The sequence below is a fragment of the Pleurodeles waltl genome, chromosome 1_1 (genome assembly GCF_031143425.1).
Source record: "Pleurodeles waltl isolate 20211129_DDA chromosome 1_1, aPleWal1.hap1.20221129, whole genome shotgun sequence".
NCBI classification, from domain to species: Eukaryota; Metazoa; Chordata; class Amphibia; order Caudata; family Salamandridae; genus Pleurodeles; species Pleurodeles waltl.
Window position 1 is genome coordinate 664,370,592 of NC_090436.1, and position 26,177 is coordinate 664,396,768.

Below are 26,177 nucleotides of genomic sequence, written 5' to 3' on the forward strand. Positions count from 1 at the left end.
AGAGGATTGCCAGCTACACAACAGGCACACCCCTGATATCATATCCAGGTATGAGGCTGCAGCTAATCCCTTAGTTCGGGCCGGACAGAGGGTTACAACTATTTTGTCTCAGATGTAGACATAGGGTTACGTAGGAGCGTCTAGAAACTCCAGAACCTCCAGAAATTCAAAACATGGTGGGGTTGTTCATCTTCATCACTTTGACTGTAATGTTGATCACCTTGCTTTGTTTCATCTGCCTAATTATCGCAGCACATGCTTTTGATATCAGAACACGATTGCTTCAATAAACGCATTGAAATACATTTTGCATCTTGTGTTCGCATGCGTGATTCACCGAGTGAAACAGGTATGATCTGTTTCTACGACTTCCCTGAGCAGTCAGAGTGTCATGTTGAGGTTGCCGTAATCACCTTCCACCCCCAAAAAAAGGTTTGGAGGTCTGGGTGAAGGACTGTGAGCTAGCCAGGAGTTAGGCCACAACTACCAAGTGACGTGGGTTGCACTCAGTAGCCCACGCTTGGTGGTGTTACCGTCTTAAACATGCAGTCCTATAACCAAAGTAGAAATTGCATAACAAGTTCTGCTTTTAAGTTTTACACCAAAGAACAATGAGCCTGATACTTACCTCTGTGCCTCTAATAGAATACAGTCTTTCTGATATCTTAAGGTAGGGAATTATTATTTTACCATGATGAATCTATTTTTTTAACAAAGGATATCTGCTTTCTATTCCCTGTAGCCTGTTTTTCACAATAATTTGGCAATGGGTCCTTTTGTATTTATTTGTGGTTTCTTTAGGTATCTGATTTGCGAATTTAGTGCAAAGGCCATGATGTCCATCCAGGTATCTAACAATTTTTGTGTTTCCATCTTACGTAGATATAGAGAGATGTGATGAATGGGGGTCAGATGAAAAACTGGGATGCAGATTTATGGTGTAACTCATTGTGTAAGTTTCATTTAAATTTTAACAAGGAGAGGTCTATCCAAGGCTTATCGTACCGAATACATTTTGATTAAAACTGAGCGTCCATCAAGGGATGGGGTCTACAGAACCAGTGGATTAAGCCCTTGTTGGCAAAGCCAACAGTGTACAGCTGTGCTTGAGCAAGCTGTTGTCCTACAGGATCCTGGAACTAGCTGGCATTCAGAATTTCAGAAAGAAAGATACTGTAGCGCTGGGAATAGAGTAGGGGAGTGCACAAGCTTTCAAATTAATTCAAAAACACAGTGCTGTGGTGGTAGGTTGGCTGATAATGGTTATAAGACTTTATTAATGTTCAAGGACTTACAATGAATAAAGCAGGTGCTCAGTAAAATTAAAAACAATGCAGTGTCACTATTTTAGAACAGTATTTCTGACCCATTCAATGCTCTTGGATTGTGTCTCTGAGGATGTTTAGAATCCTAAAAGTTCAAAATTCTGAAGGAACAAGACAGAATTACCATGGTTGTGGGAGTATGTGCAAAGAGCCATGCGTGGGTTAACCATATGATTCATATTAATAATGAACAATGATAACTCATATTAGAACATTGGAATGTTGAGAGCTCCATTGGAGACAATGTAGTGCTCAGGGCTTTTAGTGGCTGGTAAAAGCCCAGAGCGTCAACATTCCCATGTTCTTTGTTCACAGCAACAGCTGTGAACAAAGGCCTCACGGAGCCCAAGGGGATTGAAATCCCCTAGGGCTCCATGAGGACTTTGTTTTATTTATTAGAACATTCTGCCCTCTAGTTTTGGAATGTTCTAATAGCCTTATAGCCCATCGTAGCTGGGCTATACCAGCAATTAAAGTCATGCTCCCTTGTTAAAGGCCAGAGCCAAAGGCTATATTAGAATATTGGAATGATGAGCGCTCCATTGAAGACAATGGAGTAGCTCCTGGCTTATAATGGCTGATATATGCAAAGAGCACCAATAGTCCAATGTTTGCCTTCTTGTTTCTTATTAGAAATGAGGTCTCTAGTTGGCAGAAGTATGCACCCCGTTGAAGTAGGGACATCAATTCTAGTCAGGGCAAGTCAATTACATGACTTAAGTTAGCCTGTGCTCACCCACTGGTAGCTTGGCGCAGAGCAGGAAGGCCTAACTTAGAGGGCAATGTGTGAAGTATTTGTGCAGCACACACACAATAATCACAGGAGGTACACCACAAAAAGAGACTCCACACGGATGTAGAAAAAAAGGCTTATTTATCTGGTTAATTTAAGTTCAACACAACACAGAACCAACTTTGTAAATAGCAAAATTTTTACTGTGCAGGTTCAGAAAATAAAGCAAGGTTAATGACCAAATGTAGAGAACTGAGAGGTGGTGCCGGAGTACTTCTCAAGACCCATGCGTGATATCTTTATGGACTCTGGTACTATCTGGGTTGAGCTCTTCTCAGGAAGCTGTGCGCAGCTCACTTGAAAGGAGCGAGCAGCAAAGAAAAGCGGGGCCGTTCCAGACGGTTCACAAGTGTAAGCAGCACAGTTTGGAAAAGTGGCTCAGGTTGACTTGAAAGGAGCGTGTGGCAAAGTGAAGCAGGGCTGCTCCCGATAGTCCACAGATGCGAGTGGCGATGTTTGTCAAGGCCGCTCATGTTGAAGAAAAGTAGCAAGTGGCAAAGGAAAGCAGGGCTGCAGTGGCAGACCTGAGACATGCTTGCAGGGCTACTTAGGTGGGTGGCACAATCAGTGCTGCAGCCCACTGGCAGCATTTAATTTTAGCAACACAAAAGGGTGATGGACGGAGTGTTGAAACTTTTCAAAATCTCACCCCCAGTCACAGATCTGTGAGAATAAACCTGGATCTGTGACCTAGGGTGTGTGTGTTGAAAAGTTTCAGCACTCCGCCCATCATCCTATTGTGTTGCTGAAATTGCCTTAAGTAGGAAGGGTATGCCCAGAAATGGGTCCCATGCTCACTGTGCCACTGAATTCAAGCTAGCCTGGCTGATGAAGGGTGATACCCTGCAACCGGTCCCAGGATGCTTGTTTCCGGTCCAGGGAGGACCTGGCCTGGCAGAACGGGCTGGACTGTTCCCATGGGGAACAGGGTCAAGACTGATTTGCATATGGCTGGGTTCCAACTTGGGTGGCATGGTAGGCAAAAGAACTATGAATTAAACCTAGATCTGTGACTGGGGGTGAGTGTTTGAAACATTTCAGCACTCCGTCCATCATCCTTTTGTGTTGCCACTGGCAGCATTAAACTGACAGGCCCTGGGTATGTGGTATACCACTTTACAAGGGACTTACATGCAAAAGTAATATGCCAATAGTGGACACACCAATGTTACCATGATTTAGGGGAGAAACACATGCAGTTTAGCACTGGTTAGCAGTGCTAAAGAGTTCGGAGTCCTAAGGCCAACAAAAAGAGTGTAAGACAAATAAGTGAATAAGGCCGAAAATCTGGGGTAAGACCACCCTAATGATGTCAGGTCTAACATTTCTCATTTTTTTAATTTAGAATATTCTACTTTTAGTGGGAGGAATGTTCTAATAGCTTTATAGTCCTTCTGCCTCAGGCTATACCGGTTGTTAAAGGCCCTCTCCCTCATTATAGGAACTCGGGTTTAGGGCCAGCAGCAGGCTATAAGGCTACATTATAACAGTGAACATATGAGGACCTGTCTCACATGAAACAGTGGTAAAACAACATTTCAAAAGTAGACAGCCACCTTCCTTCTCCAACTTTAATCAAAACTGAGCCATCTTGTTCTAGATCACTGCCTCACATAAGACAGACGAGTCAGCTTCAGCCACATAAAATGGGGCGGGGAGTATCAGCAGTGGAATGGGGCTTAGCTGCTCAGAAAGGGCAAAGGTGGAGCCAAGTGGTACTCAGCAGACAGCCAATAACATTTCGATGACGTGAAGCCACAGCGGTCCTCTGCAAGCATTAGAGGAGAATACTTTCGCATGATTAGCAGGGATGAACGATATCTGGCGTAGAGTTCCTGTGAGCCACATTGGGACTACAGTTACAAGGCAGGGGGGTCTTGCTTCTTCAAAGTGGGTTAAGGTTATCTGAAATTCATTAGCAAACATGACCTACTCAGGTGCTATCTGTACACAGCTATAACATTGGAGGCTGGGCACAATCATTAGCATTTAGCTTAGCTGACAACGTTTCAGCAAAGAAGCACATTCCACCTCAAAAAAGAGAAAGACAGCAACACAACTCTGCAAAGACAGGCACCAGAACATACCTTTTTATGAAGAGCGTGAAATTCACTGTATCTTTTTTCGACAAAATGTTTCCTTCCACTTACAAGGACCTCAATTTTAAATACCTGAAACATAAAAGAAGAAAAAAAAATATTTATCATCAGCATTCATTCACAAACCCCTGTTTCTGGCGTGTTACTTTTGTGACCATGATGTATCTCGACCCTTTAATTATGGTGGATGATCCAGAAAAAAAAAAACAGTGGGCTCAGAGGCCCAGGAGAACAGCATTGATTAATGATGACTGACTAAACTCTGGCCTAACAAGTATGTTCAGCAAATATGGGAATACAAGGGGGGGGGGGGGGCTCTCTCACATGCATGACCTTTGCTTTTAAACCACCACAATATGTCCTCATTCTATTATAGTTCTTTTCATAAACAGCTATTCAAACGGCGTAGGCGGTGAAACAGGAAGATGTACGGTGTGTCTTCTACGAGGCAATGAATACAAAGGGTGCAGGCGCAGGTTAATTTCCGCCTAACCTGCATATTCATCTCTGGCTCAGCTGGGAGCGCGCTGCCTCCTCACTAGGGGGAGGATGTGGTACGGGCCCGTTTTCTTAGCATGATGCCTATGACAGCTCGCGCTGCTGCTCCGGCCAGCAGCCTGATAGAGGTTGAAAGGCCAGAGCAGGGAAACTCCCAGCATGCTCTAATTAGTGGCCTCTAACATGACCCTTTCGTGACTCCAATGTCGCAGGGTCAGGGCCAAAAAACAGGTGTGCAACAATACAGCAAGGAGCTCCTAAACCCATGAAATGAATATTATTGGCTCTTGCATCGTTAATTGTGTTAAAAAAAAAAGGCGTGATGGGTACTTAATTTCCTGTAGATGTGCTGATCCCCTGTGTTCTAATTGAAATTCACAATTAAAAACTGTGCTATCCATACACTACAAAATAATTCGCTGCAACTAAAGAACAGTTTGGAAAAAAGGGACAGTAAATTGGGGACGTATCGTAGGGTAATCGTGAAATTGCAATGACAAAAAGCAGTACCTTATAAATATACGTTGATAAAATATTTGGTTACAAACAACCAATACCACTGCAGGGACCGCGTCACAAAGATGAGAGACAGCAGCGATGCGAGGATTACAGAGGCCAAAAGTAAACATTAATTTTTGTCCATATGCGTTCTCTGCCGTCCAGCAAAGTACCACATTTGCATTTGTCTTGTGCACAGCAAAGCTCTTTCATGCCTCCTGCGGGTGGCTCTTTACTGTGGCTGCAACACCGGTCTATGGACACAACAGTCCCTGGTCTGGGCGGGAATATAGGACATTTCTACCTCTAACAGTCTGCCTATGAGCTGCACAAATGTCAGACTTGCATGGAAATCTCTGTAGTAATTTTAGAAAAACATAACTATTGTAAAGTCCCAGGCGTCTTCACTCGCCTAGACATTTACACAAATCTACAATTCTGTACGTGGAAATCTAACACATATGTACAATTGCACGGTTTAAGTTTTTATTTTTGTTCCTTCGGAACTACTCATAATCATGGGAGTTTGCGGGTGACCAGCGGCTTTGTCATGTGCCCCGAACTAGAATGCCCAAAATCAACCAATGTGCGCAGATTTACTCTCATGGACAACCTGCCACACGAGCACCCATTTAAGTATGAATTAATCCATTCACAAGTTAAAAATCACACCTTGGTAATCACTGGTGGGAATCTGCATTTGTAAATTATAGAATTTGCGCACCAACCGGTCCCTTACATAATTAGATACAAACCTTAAAGAATTAAGCTCGAAAAAAAGAAAAGAAGCGACCTGGAAGGACGTTCTATTTAGAATTCATTCTCTACACAGCTAAGTAACGTTAGAATTCCTTTGTATAGACGAAGTGGAACGTAAGTGATCAGCTTTTAAATACACCTTTTTTAATATATAATTCACTAAGGTGAAAGAGGGGATGGAGTAATATGTCACCTTCACATAATGAGATTAGAACTCAGGTCTCTTGGTTCCACCACAAACAGTGGAACTACCAGAATACATTTGCCACACAAAGTAACTCATCGAGGGTATCTCTGACGCCCCAATGATTGGCAAAAAACTCTGACAACGCCAACTATACTGTCTGTATGAGGAAGGTGGAGTGTAAATGAGGAAACCGCACCAGCTGATCAAATGAGCGCACCTCTTGTGTTCTCTTAAGTTGAGTAGCAGAATCTGAGCCATTTTGGGAGTCAATGAGTACAAGTTGGATTGGGCTCTTGTGAAAAGTTAAATATGCTGTGCACACTAGCTCTAGATCTTAGAGGCCTAGGCAGTGGCTAGATGGGCCATCAGAGCAAAGACACAGGCTTGGTAGTGCCAGTGTCAAAATCTCTTCATAACTCTGGATCTTTGGGAGGATAGAATCGAACACTGGAACTTCCTGGGTTACTCGACAAGGAGGGCATCTACGAGGGAACATGATCTCAGTGTCAAATAATTCAATTTGAAATATGTTCATCAAATGCTGAAGATCCACGTGGAACTGTGATGAAGATATCCTACCACTGAAATCACACATAATGGTTTCTGTGCCACAGTATTTACTCACAGAGAAAGTGGATGGCGAAAAGGAAGTTTCTGTGTCTTCGAAATGTTTGCAGGATCCCAAAGGAATTACTTTTACATGGATTAGGACAGCCAAGGATAACTTGATCCAAGACTCTCTGGCACTTTGGTGCGTTAAGTGGGTCTCAGCCAGTGAAGTGACAAGCAGGACATATGTTATTACTTTTCACACCAATTCCAGGACAACAGCAGGGATCAGTGTGTTGTACTAGCTTCCTTCACAATCCGTGGAATTTGTCTGATGCATCAAAAAGTAACTGATTATGTTATACTTAATTTGTAAGTGATTAGTACCGACACACACCTTCGTGGAAACAAATGTATACATTATTTTTGTTTTCCTGACATTCAAAGTTTACAGCGCATTTACCCACGTCCCACAAAACATGTCGCCCTCTTTAAGTTATTTTGGCTGAAGGGTCATTCTGTTTATTGGGACCTTTTATCTGGTCCCAGTAGTGTTATAAAAAGGATCTATTGCCCTGGCAATCTTTAAACCCCCTCTAAAACAGGATTATATTTAGGCCTGTAGCTTATTATCTGATTTGGCTCAAGCCCCGGCCTGGGTCATGTAAGTGACATGCGCCTCGCGGGGCGTGTATTGTACAGCCAGCCCTTTCCATTCAGAAACCATGTCCACTGCTTCAGATTTCAGCATTGATTGCAGGGCCACTTACCGAGATCCCAGCACTCAAGATGTCGGCGCGGGCTTTGGTGTCACAGGGTGAGGAGAACTGAGTGACGGGCCTTCCCCACTGACACGAATTTGCATTTACAAAATTGGGTTCAGTCCCGCACTAATTAAACTGAGCTACTGCAGGCACCGACGCAACAACAATAGCAGGAAATTGGTTCACCTCGACAAAACTGCCAAAGTAAAGAGGAAAGAATGGGGGATAAAACATGAGAATGAGCAGGGGAATAGTGTAACAATACTATCTAGCCTGTCCCTACAGATAATACTAAAACGTATATGTATGTAGTCAATGGCACTAGAATGTGTGCTTACTAAATTAATAATGTTACAGTTATTTAAACATCGCAACCCTCAGATATGATAGACACTATTGACATAAGGCTGGCTCCCCATGGGCAGTTGTTTCACAGACGAACAATTTTCAGACTTAGCAACATACTCAAATGTTTGCTCAGACTATCACAGAGAACAGCTTTCCATTCCTCGTTAGTGGGCACTGTAACTTCCCTCACTCTCTCCAAACGTCAACATAACCTACTCTAAGCTATGTGATGTCCAAATTCTATTTATAGTAGCAGAAACGGGTTACCACCCTTTGTGACAAGTGCAGCTTGAACACAAGATGGAGACGATAAGTGCATTTTTAATGTGTTCAAGGAAAGAACAAGATGGCTGCCCAGTAACGGTAGGTCTTCCAACCAGTTTATCAGTTGTACGTCGGTGTCCCTATCACCAACGTGAAGTAAATTAAATACAGTTTCTATGCATGGAAACCTCAGAGTCAATTTCTAAGTTGGAAAGTTGTGAGAAAGCCAATAACGCTATGAAGCCATCGAGTTGGAAAAATGTGAGTTTCCAATTGCACCATTATAATGTGAAAAACGTTTGGTAACAAATTATCTTTTTATACAATTACAAATATAAGCCTAGTCAGGGCAAAAAACAAATTAGGTTGCCTGGTCAAAGGATTAATTAAACTAATTTTTCCAAATAGGCTTGAAGACGACAGTACTGCTAATTACCACGCCATCATAAGAACAAGCTCTTAAGCTGAATAGTAGCTGCGAGCCACAAAAAAACATAGGTTCTGACCAGAAACCTTAGACCTAATAAATACAAAGCGTAAGTCTGTGGTGTTCTTATCACGCACATGTTAGGCACACAAACTGCCAAAATGTAAATCTCTATGGATTTAAATCTTGATAGCTCATTTCATAATATCATTGCTAGTGACCTCAAACCCCCATTGCCACCAGGGTTTCTACAGCGAGTTAGGCTGAAGATTTGTCAGGATACAGAAGAAGGTCAGATATGACATTTCTCATATAGTAATTTCACTGAAGCAGTCACAAGTTATAGTTAGCTCAGTAAACTAAAACTGGCTCTGCTTATGACCTTGTAGATTGCATCACTCATGACAAGTTCAATTACATCATTGATGATCTCACTGATAACATCTCAAATTACATTACTGATTACAAGACTTGGCATGGTGGGGAAACAAGTTCTAGTTAGCGCAGTAAACTATCACTGGTGAATGTCAGTTAAGTGAAAATGTTAGTTAAAACTGAACATTTTTAACTTACAAAAACACTATGTCACTTTAACCTTTTTTTCAATGAATCTTGGAGGTTCTTTTTTTATTGTGAACTAATATATTATTACCATATCTAACTATAATATCACTTCAACCTTATTTAGCAATACTGTCTTCTTCAAGCCTTTTTTGGCCTTGTGTGGTGGGGATCGCCCGCAGTGCCTGCGGCCAACCCCCTATAACTGCTCAACCTTGTGCTGCGCACGACCTTAGGCCGTGAACAGCAGGAGTTGGCTGCAGGGCCTCACCTGCGTCCAGCCTCTGCGGCCAATCCCCCTAACCACACAACCTCACACTGCGTATGGCCAAAGACCATGTGCAACAGGAGTTGGCCACAGAGCCTGTCTCTCTGCGTGTGAGAATAGGTGTGAGAGTTTGGGTGTGAGAGTGGTTGTGAGAGTGTCTGTGTGTGAGCGGGATCTATGTGGGTGGGGAGTGTCTGTGTGCACTCCAATAGATGAAAGATGCATTCACCGCCACAGAGGATTTCAGATCGTTTTTCAACATGGAATTGCAGAGCAAGCACACTTGCTTTGCAAAGCCAATGAGTTAGGAACATATGTTCGTTCCAGAAGTGGAGCTTAAACTGGGGCACCTGCCATGTTTATATTTGTATGTGCTTCCTGTTGAGGTTTAATTTCTGTGAAATGAGCATCGTGGCCAGAATGAAAGCTCACCTGCTCCTTTATTCAACAAGAGTCCACAGTTTGCACAAAATTGCTATATAACTGGAGCACCTTCTACTATTCTACTGGTTAGTTAGTAAGTGCTACCTTGTTGGGTAAATGTCTAGTGTAGAGGAGAGAGGCTGCGTGCCCCCCCAGCTGATTTTGGCCCTGGGGACCCTTTCACCCGGGGCCCACTACGATTCCACGGGGGGGTGGCCCCCCTCCCTGGGCCGATCTCTTCCCCGGGATGCCATACCCTGGGGCCAGGCCTTCAATAAATGGAGGAAATGCTGGCACGGCCCCCCTCTGCCAGCTGATTTCAGCCCTGGGGACCCCATCCCCCGGAGTTCAGCCATATAAAACATTCTTTTTTGAGTGGAAGGGGGTATCGCGGGCCCCTTCCCTGGGCTGATCTCAGCCCTGGGAACCCCTTGTACTGGGGCCCAACAACAGTCCACAGATTGCACAAAACATGTATCTAACTGGAGCACTTTTTACTGGTTAGTTAGCAAGTGCTTTCTTGCTAGGTAAATGTCCAGTGTGGGGGAGGGGGTCCCTTGATGCTGGTTTCCGGTACAGGGAGGACCTAGCCTGGCAGTTCGGCCTGGACTGGTCCCATGGAGAATAGGGTCAAGACTGATTTGCATATGGCTGAGTCCAAACTAGGGTGGCATAGTGAGCAAAATAATGATGGATTTAACCCGGATCTGTGACAGGGGGGTGAGTGTTTTAAAGGTTTCAGCACACCATGCATCATCTTGTTCGGTTTCTATGTCTGCCCTAAGTGGTAAAGGTATGCCCAGATGTGGGTCCCTTGCCCACTGTCACTGGATTCAAGGTACCTTGGCTGATGAGGGGTGATACCCCAAAAGCGGTCCCAGGATGCTTGTTTCTGGTCCAGGGAGGACCTGACTTGGCAGTTCGGGGTGGACTGTTCCCCTGGGGAGCAGAGTTAAGACTGATATGCATATGGGTGGGTCCAAACTGGGGTGACCTGGGGTGACTTGTTGAGCAAAATAAAGTTGTTTTAAACCTAGATCTGTGACTGGCTGACTGGGGGTGAGTGTCTGAAAAGTTTCACCACTCCATCCATCATTTTATTTTGTGATGTTGCTACGTCTTGAGAGTACCATGAGGCAGAGACCTTAGCTCTGACTAATAGAAAAGCAAAGAAGAGAGCATTTCCATAAATTCTGATGGTATTGTGTTGAACCTGGCGGTGAATTCATGCATGTTGAACTCAGCGATTAATTTGTCCTCAGATTTGTGGTGCAAGCTGTCTGGACGGATAAGCAGGACTTTGTTGAAGAGTGGCAACCAGACCATAATTAAGCGGATGAGTTTGTATGTTAATAGGTTTTGTGTTGCATGAAATTAAAAGCAGCAGCAGAAGAGTTCTAGGAAGGATTATTAAGTGGTCTGAAAAGACACCTTGGAATCAGTGCTGGATTTTTGTGATGGAATTCGATCAGATATGATGGGCTGGATGCAGTGTTGATTGAAGTTATAAAGGCTACACATTACCAAAAACGTCACCTGGCTAGTGAAGTCACAGAGGAAGACATTTTGAGCATAAATTATTATTGACAATTATTCATTCTTTGACTTGAGCCACATTTAAGTTCACAGACTCATCATAAACTATTGTGATATGGATCTTGGATTTCCGAAAATGTCTATTACCGCGCCTATGTACAGATCAGACAGCGTTATTACAGCTCGTTGCTGCTGACTGGAGTCTTGCTTTCATTTCTGGTGGATGGGTGCACTACTTTCTGCACATATGGTAAAAGTAGCTGCGTGAGTAGCTGCACGCGAGTATAAACAAATCCTTGCAATCTACAGCAGGGGTGCATCCCGGATGCTTGTAGAGCAGTGGTTCCCAACCTTTTGACTTCTGTGGACCCCCACTTTATCAGTACTGGAACCCGGGGACCCCCACTGAATCATTATTGGAATCCAGGGACCCCTCACTGAGTCATTACTGAAAGATGGGTACCTAATCTGTTAATAATATTTAATTTTGTAAGCAGTCGCGGACCCCCTGAGGAGGCTTCGCGGACCCCCAGGGGTCCCCGGACCACAGGTTGGGAACCACTGTTGTAGAGCACAGGATGTAACAGCAGGGATGCATCAGTGATGTGCCAAGGCCTTGCACCCACTAAAAGCAAAAGCAGCAACGAACAGTGTGCAAAAACAATTAGTAAGAAGAGCTCTGCTGTGACCCGAAGATGACACGTGTGGTGCCAACTGCATCTCGCGGCCTTCCTGCTGCAGCTTTTGAGAATTTTAGTAATCACCTTTCTGTTTCTGGAAGATTTGTTTTAAGCGCATTCTAAAAATTGGAATGTAAGGCCGAAGAGGAAAACGAACAGAAGATAAACAATGCGCTCAATATGTTGTTCTTGTAGCCTTTGAGTTGTGGATAATAAAGCACAACAGACTCTTCCAATGCCACTGGGAAATGTCAAAGTCTGCCACCATCAATCAGGAGAATAAAAACTCCACTTGCAAATGAATTCCCACTACAACAATTGTGGAAGCAATGAGCAAATGAAATAGAGAGTACATGCAATAAAAGGATGCAGCAGCAGAACACACCTGCCTATGAGGTCTTTCAGATGTGTCAAGAGGAATAAAGCGAGCCGATTGCCCCGGAGTACCGGTATCAAAGGTGGAGCATTTGTGAGGAAGGTGATATGAATAACAAGCATTAGCAATGGAATGGGTCTTGCGTTTGCTTGAGTTAGAGCTGTTAGCATTGTAAATTCCTAACTGGACTTTTCTTGCCACATAAACTGAAAATGAAAAGTAAAACAGTTGACATAAGAGAGATGATTCAAAGCGCCATGGCCGACATGAGCGCGAAGGAGAGACACAAAAGGAAAAAGAAGTTTGCTCAAAGTCAAACATATCAGCAAAAGTGCAATTATCCATGAAAGAGGGTTGATGTCCAAGGCGGTAACCAAATCGCCCCAAGGTGGGACAAATGTAAAGCAATGTCATCAAAAGATTTATGAAAGGCAAGCCCACGTACGAGTGAAAGTGATGGGCGTGAGGTAGGCGTGGTTAAAAGCCAACATAGACACCAACATGTCAGAAAAGCAGTGCTTGTGCGCTGCTATGCTCAACTTAAAAAGAGATGGTGAGAGAAACAAGCAGTGAAAGAACCAGGGCATGTATGTACTGACACATTTCCCACATACACAGAATGGGAAAACCCCTTTGACGCTTTGGGTCCTGACAAGTAACTTGTGGCTTCCACATACAGATGGCTAAGAATAGATTTAATTGGTCCCCCATGTCCTCAGACAGAAATTAGAGTGTGGAACAGCAGGGGGCACTGCAGAACAGCAGGAGGTGCATTAGCAGAGTTGCATGTGAACCCCAATAAAGCAATATTGGGGCGCTTTAGATCAGGTTTCGGGGTATAGAGAGAGCTGTGTCCCGGCCTGGTGCTGGAATAACAGAAAGGCAGCGGGTGAGGAATGAGAAACCGAGCACCATGTATTTCCTGGTATTAAAATAATGGGTCGCTGCCGGTTAGGGTTGAGTTGTACTGACAGAGTTGCATGTGTGCTGCAGTACTGTAATAGTAACTGGCACACAAGGTCAGAAGTGAGGTATGTTAGTGGAACTATGTGTGGAACCTAGTATTGGCGTGCCAGTGTTGCTGAGTGTTATTCTAGAAGTGCCCTGGTGAAGATGTGCAGGGGGGGGGCCCAGCATGGGAGTGGCTTTGTCTCAGAACCACAAAAGTGAGGGGCGTGTGTGAGCCTTAGTATAGAGAAGAAACGTGCACTGAATGTTAGAATTGATGGATTCTGGCGTAGCTGTGGTGGTTCTTATCAACAGGGGCGTTGGATGTTAGACTTAAGAGCCACTGGCTGAGCTGTGTTTTTCTCTTTTGAGTCCAGTATTGGCTTGGCAGTGGGACGTAATATTAGGATTGAGCTGCTGTAATGGAACTGTATGTGAGTGGGGTCCCAGTATAAGAAAGGAAGTTACTTCTCTGGGGTAGACTTCAGGTGCACTGATGGAGCTGCGCCCAAGGTCCCAGTACTGAAACAGAAGTGTGTACTGATTGTAAGGACTGAGGTGCTATGGCAGACAGCATGTGTGGGGTACTGGCATGGCTGAGGGGCTTGGAGTGTGTGAACTGAGGTGCACTGATGGAGCTGCACCTGAGGTCCCACTAGTGGAGCAGCAGTGCACTGACTGCAAGAACTGAGGTGCTCTGGCAGACAGCGTGTGTGGGGCTCCTGGCACTGGCACGGCTGAGGGCTTGGAGTGTGTGAACTGTAGTGCACTGATGGAGCTGCGCCCTAGGTGCCACTCCTGGAGCAGCAGAGTGTACTGAATGAGATAACTGAGGTGCTCTGGCAGACAGCGTGTGTGGGGTTCCCAGCATTGGCACGGCTGAGGGCTTCCAGTGTGTGAACTGCGGTGCACTGATGAAGTTGTGCCCGAGGTCCCAGTACTGGAGCAGCAGAGTGTAATGATTGCGAGAACTGAAGTGCTCTGGCAGACAGCATGTGTGGGGGACCTGACACTGGCACGGCTGAGAGCTCAAAGTGTGTGAACCTCAGTGCACTGATGGAGCTGCAAGTGGGATCCCAGTATCGAGCGTAAGTGGTCACTGTCTCGAAGGTTTGCGGAGCCCTGGTAGAGACGGGTGTCTAGGCTATAAGCAATTACAAGTGATCCTCTGCCCTTGCTCTCAGCACACAGGCAGGCACACTTGGTATAGAAAATCTAAGCCATGAAAGGGCAGGAGCCAGGCAGCTGGGAGAGGGTGCAGAGAACCCACAAAGACCAAATGTGACCAAGATAACAGCCTGATTTATAGCCTTGTTCACAGCTAAGCTCGGAGGAAGAATGTTCTGATAATTAAAATGCATATTCCTAAGCAGGCAAGATAGAGAAATGTTCAATATTATTGCTACTGATCGGAGCTATTTATATCTGAAGATACGATCAACAGTGACCAGGAAATATGTCTGACGATTCAGTTTGGGATTTTTGTTTTTCAATTTGATTTCCTCGTGCATATTTAAATCTCTTTAAACCTCAGTAAATTTGCTACTCACACTGCAAAAGATTATGCACATTTCTTTTCTCAATATCGATCACTGAACTAACAAAACAAAAAAAAAGCCTCTCTTTCTCTTCTTCCCCTCCAGATCCCTCCAAAACATCAGTTCTTATCACTCTGAGTCATACTTCACTGTCCATCGTTCCCTGCTCATACCCACTACTGGTGTGAATGCTTAATTTAACCCTAACTGCAGGCTGCGAGAGCGAGTGTTCTGTAGCAGCACTGGCCCACTTCCTACAGTAGATATGGTAAGTATCATGCCCCCGCACTTTTGACTGGCACCAATGGGCATTGTATCACTTTTCAAGAGTAATCATCTTTTTCACAGACAATCCCTCAGAAACAGACCCCCCTGTCCGTAACCGAATGAAGCACTGCTACGTGATCAATACATTCGAAACTGTTTGCATATTCTGACATTACAACATGTAAGTAATTGAATTTCCTAGGTCATCTTTTCTGTTTTGAAGTCTGTAAAATAAACATTAAAGTGTTATATCATGAGTTGCCTTATGTTTGGTGACCATATGTCCACTTTAGTATCCTGGGCAAGGATCACCATGACTCGAACAAAACACTCTTCATTGTTTTCAATGGAAGCCTTGCAAACGTGTAGAAAGGTAAACCCCATACAACAAACAGCCTTATGAGGCCATATTCATATCAGACTGAGGGTTACGTAGATATCAACAACAATAACCTCTGGCTAACCATGGTCTGAGGCAAAGTCATGTTCCCAGCACCCATGTTCGCAGTACCCATAAGACAACTCGTGCCATGCCTGTTCTAGGAGCACTGTATGGCCCTAGCCAATGCCCTTTGGTCAGTAACCGTGCCCACAGTACACACTGGGCCCCATTTAAAAAAAAAAAATGTTTCATCATCTGCAAGCCCAAACCATGGTCAGCAGAATTCTGACATCTCATTTTTAAAATCTATAGCATTTTGTGGCCATCATCACTGTAGCAAGTGCCTAAAATCCACATATTTGGTTCATATACCACATATCTTGCAACTATAATTAGACTTATTTTATGGGGAGGGAGATGCCATCTTACCCTTACACGAGTGTTTCACGATTCTCAGTAGGGGTGATGTTTCACACTGCCACACCGAGCTCAAGATATATATGTTTCTGGAAGGAGGTCTGTCAACCAGCTGCTTAGTCAACCTCAAAAATTTGATTTCGGGGAGAGTTCTGCACAAACATACCAGTTTTTGTTTACAAATATATATAAAAAATATTTAATTACTTTTTCAAAAGCATCTAGCATATAAAAACATTGTCCTTGCAATCATGCTGTCTAGTAAAGGGGTCTAGAAATATGTGCAAAAGGTCATAGTATAAACGTCTATTGAGTTATAGACCTTCTAGCTCGAATGTCTGTGGTGAGCCGAAGTTTAGAATGGCTGAAGACTTTCGACACATGGCACTTTGAACCTGTTTGCAGTAAGGCAAACAGGAACTACTGAAAAGGTGAGTAGGGTTAGAACCAGGAACTTTTACCCCATTAGTTAGGAGGTACACAGGAGTCACTCCCACTCCCTAGCTGGTGCCAAGCATACATGTGGCACCACTTTCTGGACCTGCAGAAGATCAGAAGAGGACTGGGCCTGCTGTCTGTGACCTGAAAGGAACCCTGAAGGACAGGCCACACCCACTCGTACCCAGGACAAAGGCAGGATTCTAGGGGTCAGTTGGCCTACCTCCTATGTGGATACAGGGAGACAACAAGCTGCAAGATGTTTTTTCCTGAAAGTACCCAGCTGAAAAGTGACAACTGGATATTGTCCTTACTTTGCTGTTGGCCTCGGCCTGATGCCTAAAAGTCTCTAAATGCCCTTCTCTGAGGGCCTCAGAAGAGCACTTCTGTGGTTTACTGGGACTTAAACGACTAATGGCATCATTACAACTTTGGCGGACTCAACGCAGGACTGCCAAACTCACGGGGAGGATGCCACTGCCCCCGCCCTATTACAATGTTCCTGCCAGTCTGACTGGCGGGAACAGTGCTACGAGATAGCACTTGGCTCCTTTAAGTGAGCCCTCGGAATGCAGAGTCTGCACAGCAGACAGTGCACATTCCAATGGTGCTGGGCATTCTATTTTTATTTCATTTTTATAGAAGGGAACCCCCTAACACCCCTTTTACTAATTACCCTTAATACTCTACGCCTTTACCCACATCTAAACCCTAAAAACACCCTTGCAACCCAATAGCCGTACCCATCCCTAATCCCTATAAATACCCTTACAACCCACTACCCTTACCGCTCCAAAACTCTAAAAATACCCTATCCACCCAATACCCTTACCCACTCCTAAGCCCTACAAACACCCTTATAACCCAATACCCTTACCCGCTCCTAATCCCTACTAAAACTTTACAACCTTAAACCTCTATCACCCCTAAACCCTAAAAATACCCTTACCACTCAATACTCTTACCTTGCCTTAAATCCACCTATAAACTCTTAAATATATCTATGCATGTATATATTTGCTGAAAAACCAAAGATTAAAGTAACGTTAAAGTTAGGAGCATTTGTCAGTGATAACATTAACGTTTTGAACAAAAAAAAAAACATTAGTTCACCAGTTAGAGTTAGCAGAGCTAACTATAACTTGCGCTCCACCATACACTGCTTATGATATCAAATCACTCATGACATGTTCTATGATATCAATTATGACATTACGGATGACATCTCAGTGAACTTCTTGATTTTTTATAACGTGACATAACACTTAATTACCATGCATAAAAGAGGCCAGGCCCTGCAGTCAATACCCTCTCATTCAGCCAAACTGACAACGGGGGCTGCACGCAGTGCGGGGCTGACCACAGGGCCTGGCCATTTTTTTTAAATTAAAGGGGAGGGGCACTTTGCATCCCCCTCCCCGATACATTATTGGTCCTTGGGATCCCATCCTCCAGACCACTTATTTAAAAAAAGGGGAGGGGGGCTGTATGCCCCCTCCCCAAGCCTTCTTAGGCCCTGGGGGTGCCAGGGCCAATCTACGTCCCCATCCACAGGGGCCAGGCATGCTTGTTTGGAGGAGGGGCACATGGCCTGTTCAGGCCGATTTTGGCCCTGCGGACCCCATCACCCAGGATCTGAAGTGCTTGTTTGGGGAGCAAGACATGCAGCCCCCCCACCCCAGGTCAATTTCAGCCCAGCGGACCCGATCCCCAAGGGCCAGCCACAATTTATATGGCGAGAGAGGCATGTGACCCCCCGGGCTAATTTTGGCCTTGGCTATATTTGTAGGGGGAGGGGGCAAGCGCCCCCCTCCCAGGGCAGATTTCGGCCACAAGGATCCTATCCCCCAGAGCCTGCGCAATTTATATGAGGAGGAGGGTAGGCGGTACCCTCTTTGGGCAGATTACAGTCCTGGGGACCCCACCCCCTAGCACAATTTTGAAGGGGAAGGGAGACACACGGGCCCCTCCCTGTGCTGATTTCAGTGCCGGGGGCCCCATCCCAAGCCCAGCTCCCTCAAGCTAGAGCAATATTCAGATCTGTTTCCATGCCTGCATCACTGTGGGCAGGGAAACAAATCTTAAGTCTGCTCCGAGCTGGCGGGAGCCTTTTTGAAGCTCCTGCTAGTTGAAATTGGCCTTGGTGCTTGCTCCTGCTTGGCAAGAGATTGAAAAAGGCTCCTGCAAACAGGAACAAAGACAGTTTCCCTGCCCGTACCACTGCGGGCAGTAAACCACAATGTCCCAGGGAAGGGCTCCCTGGAACATACCCTGTGAACTGGCCCTGGGAGATGAGGACCCCTAAGGCCAATAATACCTAAGAGAGGGGTGCTCACAGCCCCCCACTCTTATAAGAATCCGCCCTGGGTGTGGACTCCCTTTTCAGGCTCACAGAGGGGGGTCCCTGTGGTCTCCTCTCCATTTTGTGAATTTTCTACTCTGGGGGTGGCATTCTTGGGGCCTTCAGAGGCTTAGATTAGGGAGCTATGCGTCCCTCCACCCAACAGAAACTATATTTGGCACTGGGGTGGGCTCCCTGCTGCCTCCTTAAGACACACAGCTCCCCTCCCCATAAATATTAAGGTCAGCCCTGTGGACGAGGTCCCTGGGGCCTCATATTGCTCGGGGTGGGGTGGGGCACACATCACCTTTTCCCTTAAAACTGTTTTTGCCCTGGGATGGGCTTCCCGGGGCCTGTGGAGGCTTGAGGCGGGCCATGCAACCTCCCCTCCCATTTATAAACTTAGCCTCAGGGGTAGGCTCCCCCAACTAAATGGAGTCCAGCCACTATTTTGTTTTGTTTTTTGTTTTCGATACCCTGAGAGTCTTGTGGGATTACAAGATTTTGTTACCACTTTTTTTTTCTTTTTCGGATGCAGGGGGGGGGGGCTCTGGGTCTCCCCCATGGGCCTAGGGACATAGGTTATTCCTACGTTGCCCCTATATCTCTTCAAGACAGGGGACTAAGACACCAAGGGCCTGATTCTAACTTTGGAGGACGGTGTTAAACCGTCCCAAAAGTGGCGGATATACCACCTACCGTATTACGAGTCCATTATATCCTATGGAACTCGTAATACGGTAGGTGGTATATCCGCCACTTTTGGGACGGTTTAACACCGTCCTCCAAAGTTAGAATCAGGCCCCAAGTCCTGTAATGGCTGCCAGCATCATGTTGCTGGCAACTAATCAGAGCGCTCGCTCTTGTGGGAGTCTGACTCCTGTGGGAGCAAGATGGCCCAAAGAAAGCTCCTGGGGTCAATCAGAACGCTCTATTTTTAAACTGGTGCTCCTACAAGAGTTTCGGAGACTCTTCCGAGGACAACTTCTAAAATATACAATTATTTTTTACCCTTAATTTCTCAAAAACTACTGGACCGACTTACACCAAATCACAAAGTGCGGATTAAGATCTAGCTTCCTGCTGAATTTGGTGTAATTCAGTTCAGCAGTTTTTGCTGTAGCCTGTCTTAAAGAAGTCTATGGAAAATGCATGGGGATTTTGAGCTTTGGGACACCCCTTTATTTTTTGCCCCCACACTTGATGCATCATCCTGAAACTTGCTGTGCACAAATTAGTCAAAAAGTAGCACCTTTTCAGAAATTTTCATGGAGATTCATCAAACGGTGCCAAAGTTATCAACAAAAGAACAAAACGTGTTTCCTATGGAAAAGATGACCGAAATATAACTATCTAGTGGTGATTGCTACTAGGTTTTCAACAGTCGCGGCTCCCCATGGTTACAGGAGGTAGGGCAGGGTAGCGTTCGCGGGTGGGGTGTGGTGGCGGGAAAAGGAATTTAAATTGAAAATAAAAATTAACTTACCGCCGGGCTGCTCCTCTCTCCCGCATCGACGCTGCATGCAGGCACAGGCTCCAAGCCTGCCCTGTGGCCAATCCTGACGCTGCACAGGCAGACTGGGAGCCTGTGCAGGCTCTCTCCAGCCCAGAGACGGCTGGCCAAACATACATGCGCAGTGAGGGGAGTGCACAGTGCACTCACCTCACTGGTCATCACCCCATGACCCTGCCCCTTTTTTATCTGTGGAAAACATAAGGGTTAGAAATGGGGTCTCTAGTTGGCAGTCGGTTTGCACCATGTCCAAGTAGGGACCCTGACTCTATTCAGGATAAGGGAGATACCCGCTCAGATAACCTCTGTTCACCCCATTGGTAGCTTGGCACTAGCAGTCGGACTTATCTCAGAAGCAATGTGTAAAGCATTTGCACATAACACACAGTAATTGGTGAAAACACTGCAAAAGGACACCACACCAGTTTTAGAATAATAGCCAATATTTATATGTGCAAAACAAGACCAAAACGATAAAAATCCAACATACAGTGTTAATTATATGAATTTTGCAAGATTTACTCAAACATACAGTTCCTTGAAGTTGATAGCTCAACTTGGGTCAGCAAAGTAACACAGCAAAGGGACATTTACTCCTCCTTCAGCTCTTTAGCTCTTCTCCTGGGCAGAGGTTCCTCTTGATTCCAGAAAGATTCTAAAAGTCTGGGCTTTTGGGTCCATTACTTATACCCAGTTCTGCCTTTGAAGTAGGCATACTTCAAAGGGAAGTCTCTGTTGTTCACAAGATCCTGCCTTGCCCAGGCCTAGCCCCGGACACACTCTAGGGAGTCGGAGACTGCATTGTGTGAGGGCACGCACAGCCCTTTCAGGTGTAAGTGACCACTCCTCCCTCCACTCTAGACTAGATGGCTCATCAGGATATGCAGGCTGCACCCCAGCTCCCTTTGTGTCACTGTCTAGAGGAGAGGTGCGAACAGCCCAACTGTCAAACTGGCCCAGACAGGAAATCCACAAACAGGCAGAGTGGCAGGATGGTTTAAGAAAGAAATTGCCCACTTTCTAAAAGTGGCATTTTCAAACTCACAATCCAAAAACCAACTTCACTAAAAGATGCGTTTTAAAATTGTGAGTCCAGAGACCCGAAACTCCATATTTCTATCTGCCCTCAAAGGGAAACTGTGCTTTAAAGTTATTTAAAGGCAGCCTCCATGTTAACCTATGAGGGAGATAGGCCGTGCAACAGTGAAAAACGAATTTGGCAGTATTTCACTGTTAAAACACACCAGTACATGCCCTACCATTTAAATACACTGCACCCTGCCCACGGGGCTACTTAGAGCCTACCTTAGGGGTGCCTTACATGTAGTAAAGGGGAAGGTTTAGGCCTGGCAAGTGGGTACATTTGCCAAGTTGAATTGGCAGTTTAAAACTGCACACACAGACACTGCAGTGGCAGACCTGAGCCATGTTTACAGAGCTACTTATGTGGGTGGCACAATCAGTGCTGCAGACCCACTAGTAGCATTTGATTTACAGTCTCTGGGCACCTCTGGAGCACTTTACTAGGGACTTACCAGTAAATCAAATATGCCAATCATGGATAAACCAAAATTTCCGTAAGGAGCACTTGCACTTTAGCACTGATCAGCAGTGGTAAAGTGCACAGAGATAATAAACCAGCACAAACAGACCTGAAAAAATAGGAGGAAGGCAGCAAAAAGTTTGGGGATAACCCTGCAAAAAGGGCCATTTCCAACAATAAGCTTTTATCTCTGAAATGGCAGCATTTCCTGATGCGTTTCGGCTATTAAAATTCAGCCTTATTCATAGGTGAGGCAGTTCGTAATGTAAAATGGCCAGCTCTTTAATCCAAACTACTGTGTGACTCTGTGCATAGTCATACAAATCACACTATACACCCGAAACGTAATCACATTCTCAGGACTGCAGAGCATATCTAAATAATGCTTAATAGCGTCAGAACACCACAGTCTCATAGTAAATCATATTATTCAGGTGAGTGTTTGAAACGTTTTTCAATAGCAAAATAGCCACATGTATTTCAAAAGTAAATTTGATATGCAGTTCCTACAATCCTCGCTCATCATATTTGCTGCCACAACCACATGAATGTCTCTTAAAACTTCAGTAGACCAGAATGGTTGAGAGGAGATAAAATCTCCTCCTGTCTTTCTTGTTCACCTCTACGCATAATAGTGCCAGGTTTAATCCACTCTGTTGCATGGGGGCTAGGGGGTCATACTCCCTAATTAAATCCACAGCAAAAGTCTCCATCAAAGGGAGCCTCCAACCCTGCAGGGCAGCTTCAGCAAATGGGGACGGAGCCTCCTGCTTAAAAAAATATATATATAACTAGACTTACCACGTGTGGTAAATGCATGTGTGGTAAAAGCTGCATGGAAAGGGCACTGTGTGGTTAGTACTGTATTATAAAGGATGTTTCCCATCTAATGCGTTATTATCAGTCACTTTGTGCGTTTTTGTACGATTTTTAATTAAAACTTTAAAAGTGCATATCTCTGTTTCCCCTTATTGGATTTTGTCGTTTTGGTGTCATGTTGTTTATTATAATATACCCTAAAACTTTCTAATTCAGTTTGATATATTTATTGTTTTGCATTTTGACTGCTTTGTTTTGGTACTGCATACAGGCTTTACACATTGTCAGAAGTTAACTCTGCTCTGTGCCAAGCTACCGGGGGTTCAGCTCAGTTTAGTTACTTTAAGGGATCACTCTGACAAGAGCTGTGACTGCTCCTGGTGGAGGACAGTCGACCATTACAAATAATCGATTTCTTACACTAATATTAAAAAAGTAAGGCATGGCATTAAAAATCATACATTTTACTATGAAAAACTTCAGATAACGAACTGGTATGGCATGGTCGAAACCCTAAAAAACACCAGAATGTGCCACCTATAGTGAGCTACGCCGTAGAGCTCCCTCAAAGCACCGCTCATGACCTCGCATATTGCGCACATTACATCATCAATGAGATCACTGGTGAGATCACATGGCAAATGAGCCTTAACCAAATGAATGACTTCACAAAAACTGCAAAGTATTGCTTTTTGTGCGTATTTGCTCACTGCAACTGTAAATACAACCCTGCTTCTACATATGCATCAACTACAAAGATATCTATATTTTTAAAGACCAAAGCTAGTGAAGTGGCAAAGGTGCTGGCTGTGGCCTGGCTCCATCCTAAGGCAGATGTGAAACAGCCTCTGGAGAGTTTAGAGGCATGTTCGGGTGAATAATGCAGACTTGGTGGGAATGTATAGCTCGGCATCTCCAGTAAGCCCAGTGCTGAAAATTTAACGGCACATGAGATTCTCATAGTTCCACGTTAAGGAACCGATGCCACGCCCATGCCATTTACACAGTTTGCAACACATGGGACTCCCACCTGTATGTTTATGGTATTTGCGAACAACCTTTTACTTCTTTTTGTTGCAGAAAACTATCTCATGACAGTGGGAGGCGAGAACTGCTATGAAGGATCTATGACCCTGTTCTTTCAATCCAGCCATCTTTCATGAGAGACATGCCGTAAATATAGAGTTAATGTTTTCTTCAAAGCACTCAATCCATCAGTCCAGAAACTTTGGCCTGCGTGCGCCTAATTCAGCTTCACAGCGTGCTCTATCCATAACAATCCATACAATGTTCACAGCTGTACACAAAGCAATGTGCAATCCCTCGCTCACCCCTTCTGATATTGCTGATAACTACTGCCCCCTAAAGGTCCGTTAGTGCCAAGCAAGACCGGCTTTAGCGCTGGTGCGCCCTGTGTGACAGACTTTTTTGGCGCCCCACCCCATGACCACCGTCTTGGATTCACTCACTACGACCTAGCAAAGGTGCCCCACATCTTTCCATAGCTCCTCTCTTACATACATTACTTCGTTTAAAAGCGCTTGTAAAGGCTGGCTCTACTAATCCACTCAGCTATCCACCTAAAATATAGTTCTGTTCTTTGCTGCAGGCATATCAACCCCCTACTTTATGGCGAGTCAAAGCTGCCAGTAGACAAAACTCCCATCTTTCTTCCTAACAGGAACATTAATCACAAGAGGTATCTGGACATTTTAATTGTTTCTTGAAGGCTGGAAGCACAAGGAACTTTTCATCAGGTGCTTTTAAATCGCAAGTTTCGTGAGTCATTGTTAAACAAAGCGCCGCCCTGAGGTCAGTGCCCCCAATCCAAGCCAGCACCCGGTGCGGCCGCACCGCTCGCACCGCTCTAAAGCCGGTCCTGGTGCCAAGCCAGCACAGTACCGATCCAAGTTCGTGTGCCACTGTCCCCTGTGCCTCAGACGGTGGAGGCCCATGTTATCGATATTACTTCAAGAGAACACATCACACCAGCTCACTGACCACATATCGAGCTAACGGTGATTTCGAGATCCCACTGCACCCCTTGCAGGCAGGATAAATGACAATTCAATGTTGTTATTTTAATTGGGTTTCTTTTCATTGTTTAACACTCGGTGCGACACGAAAAGCCATCGTCTAGCTTTCAGGTACACACTTTGCAAATGTATTGAAAGGCAAAGAGAAACTAAAGCTTTATTGATCTTATCGGGGATCTAGTTACCAATTATGGACTTCCAAAGATAACTTTGATTAATTCCAGAAACAAAAATTGCCAGAACACAGATACTATAGGACTATCTGATATATGAAATGAGGTGCCATAAGTGCTAAAATGGTAGTGTAGTCTCATGTACGATTACGATTTTAAGCAAACGGAAATGTGGGAGTAATAAGTCAATATATGCGGGGATTTTCTTGAAATATTGAGTTGTGTAAACACCTATACAAAATCTGAAATAGTTCTTGACTCGTTTCCACTAGCAAGCTAAAAGAGAAGATATGGAGTTATGTGAGGGATCTCAGGGTTGTATTTTTTGACTGGACGATTCTTTAATATTTTTATTGTAGAATATATTTGTCAAAAAGAAAGAAAGAAACAAGCATTGGCAAAACCAATAGGTCTCAGCAATCCAATAGCTATTGGTGTTGTCAATGTCTTTTGACCATGTGTTATGGAGTGGAGTTGATGTATGTGGCGTGGAATTATGTGAGTTGGTTTGGAATTTTTTGTTGTGGAATTGTGTGGTGTTCAGTGGAGTTACATGTAATCGATTTATTTGGCATAGTGTGAAGTGAAAATATGTGGATATTAATTATGTGGTACTGAGTGTACTGGAATTGTATAAAATGGTATCATGGAGTGTAATTATGTGGAGTGGTATTGTGTGTTGTAAAATGGCATGTAGAGGAGTGGAATTATGTGCTGTTATGTTGAATTTTGTGGCATGATGTGGAATTTGATAGTGTGGATTGGATGTACGCGGTGTGTATTGGAATTGTGTTGTGAAGTGGAAATATGTGGTGTGGAATGGAAATGTGTAGAGTTTGAATTGAGGGAAGATTGAAATGTGTTTCACAGATGGCAGTTCATGCAATAGATTATAAAAAAACAAAACTGGAACTGCGCCAACTCAGCTGACTACCAATCAGACTATTAGGGGAAAAAACGCTAATTGAAGATTTAAACAAGACCAGGGGCAGCAAGAGGGAGGTATCCAACAACACCCCATGAAAGTTGGAGAGATATGGGCCAAGCAGCCACGGGGGCACAGGAGGGAGCAAGCGAAGTGCGAAGAGCCCTTGCAGTCGAAGGTACGGGACAGGAGGAGAGGATGTGGCATTAAGGGCAGAGCTACCGACTATGGAGCTGGGAAACTGGGTTAGAGTTTCAGTGTCTGCACAACATCCTGTGATCTTGGGCAAATCACGTAAACTCTCTGTTCCCATAAAAACTAAAATGTCAGTAAAGCACACTTTGGGAGGTGTTCACGCTCTATAAAATTGCATTAGAAAAAAAAAAGAGACGGAGAACAAATGAACTGAAAACACGAGCACTATATAGAGTCCTCCAAGGCACAGAAAAAAAGTAGTTCCCAGTGGATGCTAACAAGTACTT

The 26,177-nt window shown here is 44.6% G+C and overlaps 1 protein-coding gene across 1 annotated transcript in view; it reads right to left on the minus strand.

Annotated features, from left to right (window-relative positions):
* Nucleotides 1-26,177, minus strand: part of SNX24 (sorting nexin 24) — a 560,997-nt gene that overhangs the window by 336,554 nt on the left and 198,266 nt on the right. Inside the window, exon 2 of the mRNA XM_069226930.1 lies at nucleotides 4,206-4,289. Coding sequence (XP_069083031.1) covers nucleotides 4,206-4,289 — 84 coding nt within the window. The remainder of the gene's footprint in view (nucleotides 1-4,205; nucleotides 4,290-26,177) is intronic.